The sequence below is a fragment of the Ischnura elegans genome, chromosome 2, assembly GCF_921293095.1.
Source record: "Ischnura elegans chromosome 2, ioIscEleg1.1, whole genome shotgun sequence".
Classification (NCBI taxonomy): Eukaryota; Metazoa; Arthropoda; class Insecta; order Odonata; family Coenagrionidae; genus Ischnura; species Ischnura elegans.
The window spans coordinates 31230075-31235979 of record NC_060247.1 but is presented as its reverse complement, the minus strand read 5'-3'; the positions used below and the strand labels follow the sequence as shown (position 1 = coordinate 31235979).

Genomic DNA, 5905 nt, shown 5'->3' with positions numbered 1-5905 from the left:
CGGCTCCTTTCGAGCGTACGCCAGGACGGGTTAGTGCTGGCGATATGGGGGTCTCCGTGGGACGGCCGAAGGTGCGTGGGTTCGGAGGGCCCCCGCGCTGGAGGTTCTAACCCGAAAGAGATCCCCTGTCAAAGGTTCCTATATCACTTGGGTAGCCCTGGCGACCACACCGGATCACGGTGTGGCGTCCCAAATGTGTGGCTCCGTGGTGGGTGGGGAGCCCAGGGGATGAAAAAATTTTGTTCGTATGGAGTTGGAAACTCTTCCTCCACCCAAGAGATCCCGTCCATATGTGGACGGGGGAGAATTCGAAATTAAAAAAAAGAAATAAATTTCTGATTATGAAGTGCACAAAAGAAGGCGAAAATCTGTCCGAAGTATCTCCGTTCCTAATACGTAGAGTGCTGTCTGCCGCCATTCCTGGAGATTTGGTATCAGTGAAGAAGCTACGCGGGGGTACACTACTGATAGAAACGGGAAATGAAACACAGAGTCGCAAACTGTTGCATCTAGAAAAACTACATTACATTCCGATAACAGTAGAACCACACAAGACACTAAACACGTGTCGTGGAGTGGTCACCTGCTTTGATCTCCTGTACGTTGATGTGGAGGAAATAAAGACCGAAATGGCCCCCCAAGGTGTCATACAATGTCGCCGGTTTACAAGAAAACAGAACGGCCAAGTAATAAATACAACATCTGTAATTCTCACATTCGCCAGTGATTCCCTACCCGATAAGGTATTTGTGGGCTATACTTCCAATCCGGTGCGTCCCTATAACCCAAATCCAATGCGATGCTTCAACTGTCAGCACTTCGGACACATCTCCAGTAGATGCCGAGGCACTGCTGCCTGTACACGCTGCGGTGAGGGAAAGCACGAAAATGAAAACTGCTCTTCCAAAGCGCATTGCGTGAACTGCGACGGCGATCATCCCGTCTATTCCCGTGACTGTCCGAAGCTGAAGGATGAAAAGAAAATCGTGGAAATTAAAACTCTTGAAAAGATCTCGTACTTTGAAGCTAGGAAGAAATTCAACGCCCAAAAGGCTCCAATTTTCTCCCGCTCTTTTGCTTCTGTGGCTTCAGTTTCTGTCCGCTGCGCTTCAACACAGACTGATTTTCAAAAAATCCAAGATACTCCTGTTGAGAAACGCGACCAGCAAGCTTCTGGTCAGAAGAGTACAAATAATGGAAATAAACAAACTGACGTATCCAAAAAATCACAGAGCGACCGTAAGGATAATCCTTCCATTCCAAAGACCCTAACACCTGAAAGTCCTCCGAAGAGAGGACATAAAAAATCAAAGTGTGTTTCGCCTAAAAGAGGTGACAATTCTACTCTCCCCGGGCCTCAAGTCAAGAGCAACCCAAGTAACATTTTTGGTTGGCCCTCTGTTGGCAGATGATGGGACACAGCGGTTGGCCCATGGTATGATTTGGCCACCTCGCCAACTGTATCCCAACCAACGATTCCCTAACGATGGGCCAACAGAGCATTACAGTCGGGCCTTCGTATTCCCAACCCAAGGCCAACAAATCTCCAACGATATACCGCTGGCCCTTTTACATTCTGCCATTCGTTTCCCAACAACTGCTATATTTTACTGGCATTTCTCATTTTTATAGAATGAAAGTAAAATTAATTTACCTTCTCACTTGATACGATACCGGTAGATAGATTCTTTACCTTTAACTCCCTATAAATCAAAATGAAATTAAATACATTAACAATCAATGCTATAGGACAAAGTAATGTTGCAGTGGTTAAAAGTGGAAAAAAAATCAATATCAGCTCAGAAGGTCCCCAACTTTTATTTTCACAAATTAGGACAATTTTTATTAGGACAAAATTAGGAAAATTTCAACAGCACCTTTCCATATTACAATATGGCACACACAAAAACTGTCCATCTTCTTTGTAGGGCAACAAAACACACTTAGATAAAATCTGGGTGGACTGTGCAATTTGCATCCAGGTACCAATTTTTTTACTACAAATATACCAATGGTACTACTTCTAAAGGTAATTCAAAGAAATCCTCCTTAATTTCAAACATGTCACACTGCAAGATGTACACCCCTTAGTTATTTGATTCAATTGCCTTCACAATTCCTATTCTCTGGTCTTTGGTAACGAAATGTTTAAGTTTAGTCCATTTTACTTAATTGGATCAGTTATAAATTAATTAATCCACTAAAACACTATGCTATATTACTTATAGCATAGTGTTAGGATTAATCAAATATCCCTCAGAAAGCCGTAAAACTCGCCATTTTGAACCATTATTCTTAAAACTTTCCTGGAGGACGACCCCGCAACTCCTGCTTTCCCTGGCGGGTATGCAATACTCCCACACTCCTAAGTATTACTTGCGCCTAACCCCCCCCCTCTATTGGAAAATTCTTATCAGAAATTGGACATATTTATTATAAGAAATTTTCTTATAAGAATTTTCTTATAAGTTACAAAAGTTAGTTATAAGAAATTTTCCGATGGAAATATTAATTATAAATATCATATCAACATGCTTAAAACACTTGCGCAAACTTCTATAAAAAGCTACATAAGATTTACATCCCTACGGAGAGTACAAAGTTAGCATTATACCTAATTCAATCCAAATGTAGACGCCTATATCTGGTATACAGCAAACCTAATGATTTCCTATGAACCAAATGTAGATGTCTATCATTGGTGTACATCAAAAAGGACACTCAAGCTCTTTAAAGTTCACCTGACTGGCCAGACAAGGCGAGATACCATAGAGGTCTTTCAGGGCATGGGTTCTGTATAGGGTTAAAGTCCTCACATGCTAAAAGAAACTGAAATCAATGAAACCAACCCCAGCAGCATACTGATATCAGCTTGATATCACTTTTACATCATTAAAAATCACTTATTAGTCAAAATGATATCGACTGCCGATATCGGCATTTGGTCAAAAATGATAACATTTGCCGATATATAAGTGACGTATGCTGACGATATCAAAGTGATATATGACTGAAAATAAAAGGATATCTTACCTGACTATAATATGATATAAAAAGGACTTAAGATGCCGATGTCAAAGTGATATAAAACTGACAATAAAAGGATATCTTACCTGACTATAATATGATATAAAAAGGACTTAAAATGCCGATGTCAAAGTGATATAAAACTGACAATAAAAGGATATCTTACCTGACTATAATATGATATAAAAAGGACTTAAGATGCCGATGTCAAAGTGATATAAAACTGACAATAAAAGGATATCTTACCTGACTATAATATGATATAAAAAGGACTTAAGATGCCGATGTCAAAGTGATATAAAACTGACAATAAAAGGATATCTTACCTGACTATAATATGATATGAAAAGGACTTCAGAATCTGATGTCAAATTGATATTTATCGCACATAATTAAACAACCAACAAACTTATGAATTCCAAATTGATGCATCAAAGAATATAGCTGCATAAAAATATGCATTTGGCAAGGTGTAAGATAGGAAGGCTTCCTTTAATCCACCAATGCAATTGCACCACTTTCAAACCGTGAATGTACAAAATATTAATAGCTATACCACATAGTTGAATGAGTAAGAGTTGGGTGCACTCAAGCTTACACTCATCAGTAAATAAATTTCAAGGTAGAAGCATTTTATGAATTCTAAAAAATTAAAGAACTTCAAGAATTTGTATGTTCTGGTCTTGAAAACATGAATAGAGTAGCAACAAAAGTTAATTACCATGAAATTCATTGGGATGGTGTATGCCTCAATGAATCAAATAACTAAAAATGAAATTTAATGGCATATCACAAATGATTTTATTGAGAAAATCATCTTTCCTTTCTCCCCCCTCACGGATCACAGAACAGGCGAGATATCACGAATCAAGTAACTAAAAATTAAATTTAATTGCATAGTACAAGCAATTCTATTGAGCAAATACTCTTCTTTCCTTTCTCCCCCCTCACGATCCATAGCACAGGCAAGGTACCGACTGACTTTGGCCCTGACATCACAGTCCGTGGCGCCAACAATGTTTTTCCTCACTGCACCTGGTAGGAAGATAGATCTATGAGCATGAACTCTGAAGGGGGTCCACAAAGAGGAGACAAGGATATACATAGCTGGTGTAGAAAATAGATTATGGGCGTGAAGACAAAAATTATCAGAGCAATTATAACCACCCCAGACATAGGCCTACTTCAGTACATTGATGGAATCATTTAGTTACTTATCATTTACTAACTCAAAACAACAAATCACAACAATTTCCTGAGTCTGTTATTGAAAATTATGATGATAAAGTCATCCCCTACCTAACACTGTTGAGGTAATTAACAGAGCAGAATGTGGTTGAAGTACTACCATTTACTGACTACATACTTAGTTAGAAATAAAGTTAAAAAAGATAGAAAAACATGTGGACCATTCCCCAAAGAATAAGTTAAACATTTTTCCACATAAGAACATGCTAAATTTAGGAGCCCTATTCAGTTACTCCTGCATTATTACAGTTAACTCAAGTTAACATTAGCTATTCTATTTTAAGTCTTTACCCTTTTGAAAATCCTACGACTGAAGATGAATCAAAAGGAAAGCCTACTATTCCGGGAGGTAGTGGATAACCTTAGTGCTCCGAAAATGGAACACTTAAAAATCATATTAATAAACAATATATAGTTCTTGAGATTTATCTTTTAGTGAAAAGGTTATTACATATTTACAAGCAAGGGGTGTATGACAGTAAAGCCAAACACTACATCTCTTCCCTGTCATCAAACATGATAAATTCAATTCAGTTATTTTACACCTTATTGTTAACTGTAAAAGTTATCATATTACACATTACCCAAATGGAACTCACTGCATAAACGATTAATTTCATGCTAGAACAGAGATAGAAATCCTAAGCCTTCCGAGAAAGGGAATTCTATGTAATTTGCTCACTTTCAATTGCCTTGTACACAGGAAGTGCCACAAGACTCTTCTTCCCCTTCCTTCCACAGGCACTATATACTTTGGCCAGATCGTTTGTCATCAATTTCCTCATTATATTAACCACTACTTTCACCAGGGTATCTCCTCCAGCAACAGATAAAGTATTGACCTGCAGAAAAGAGATTGATTTTAGAATTAGTGGTTGAAAGCATCGCAATTCTGATGTGATTTATGCAAGTGGCACTGAAAGCAAATTAGTATATCACAGACATTACCAAAGCATCCATGGCCATTCCCTCCTTGACCTCATCACACATGATGGCCATCTCCTCTTCAGTCGAGAGGGGCAAAGTTGACTTTAACTCCGGGGCTGGAGAACTACTACCATTGCAAGCACATTTAAGAGAATTTTTCATGGCAAGCAGCTCTTTCCTCATATGTTGAACTTCATACGTCAACTTTGCCAGGCATTTTAACACTTGGGAATCTGTAACACATATTGGAACAACATGAACAAAATAATTCATCCAATATGGACCCATTAGACGTGGTCACTTAATTTAACACTATTGACTGATTTCAAGCTAAAGCCAATGAGAAAAAGAATATTAAAGTACACTTAATATTCCAAACCATTCACATACTACAGATCAATCAGTAAGAATACACGAAAAATATGGCCATATAAACATTGAAATATTAACTAATTTTCAATTCCAATTTGATGGTCTTACTGGAGTCTCGACTGGATACTCCATCCTCATTATTTTTCGCTCCATTAACATTGCATGGAAATGCTGGTACCGTCGGCGTAACATTATTTGTAGTTCCTTCCCGGGCTGGTGATTCTATTTCCCTTTCATCATCGCTAAGATTAAACCTAGCAGGGCGCTTGGCTTGTCTCTTCCGAATGCCCCCATCTGAAGAATCGGATATATTTGAAGTGTACAGAGCGTT

At 38.4% G+C, this 5905-nt stretch overlaps 1 protein-coding gene across 1 annotated transcript; it reads right to left on the bottom strand.

Annotated features, from left to right (window-relative positions):
- Nucleotides 1-804: 804 nt before the first annotated feature.
- On the bottom strand, nt 805-5582 carry LOC124174190. Its single transcript, XM_046553288.1, has 4 exons — nt 5224-5582; nt 4958-5117; nt 3954-4062; nt 805-865 (listed from the first exon to the last, which is right to left on the bottom strand). The coding sequence occupies exons 1-4, from the start codon at nt 5488-5490 to the stop codon at nt 805-807; spliced, it is 597 nt and encodes a 198-aa protein (XP_046409244.1). The 5' UTR covers nt 5491-5582.
- Between the last annotated feature and the right edge of the window lie 323 nt (nt 5583-5905).

Coding starts and splice junctions, on each gene's coding strand:
- LOC124174190 (XM_046553288.1), bottom strand. CDS start 5,490: ATGGGTCCATATTGGATGAATTATTTTGTTCATGTTGTTCCAATATGT. Junction 4,063..4,957: donor TGTGTACAAGGCAATTGAAA/GTGAGCAAATTA, acceptor TCTTCCTACCAG/GTGCAGTGAGGAAAAACATT. Junction 866..3,953: donor GGGGGAGAAAGGAAAGAAGA/GTATTTGCTCAA, acceptor CCCTCACCGCAG/CGTGTACAGGCAGCAGTGCC.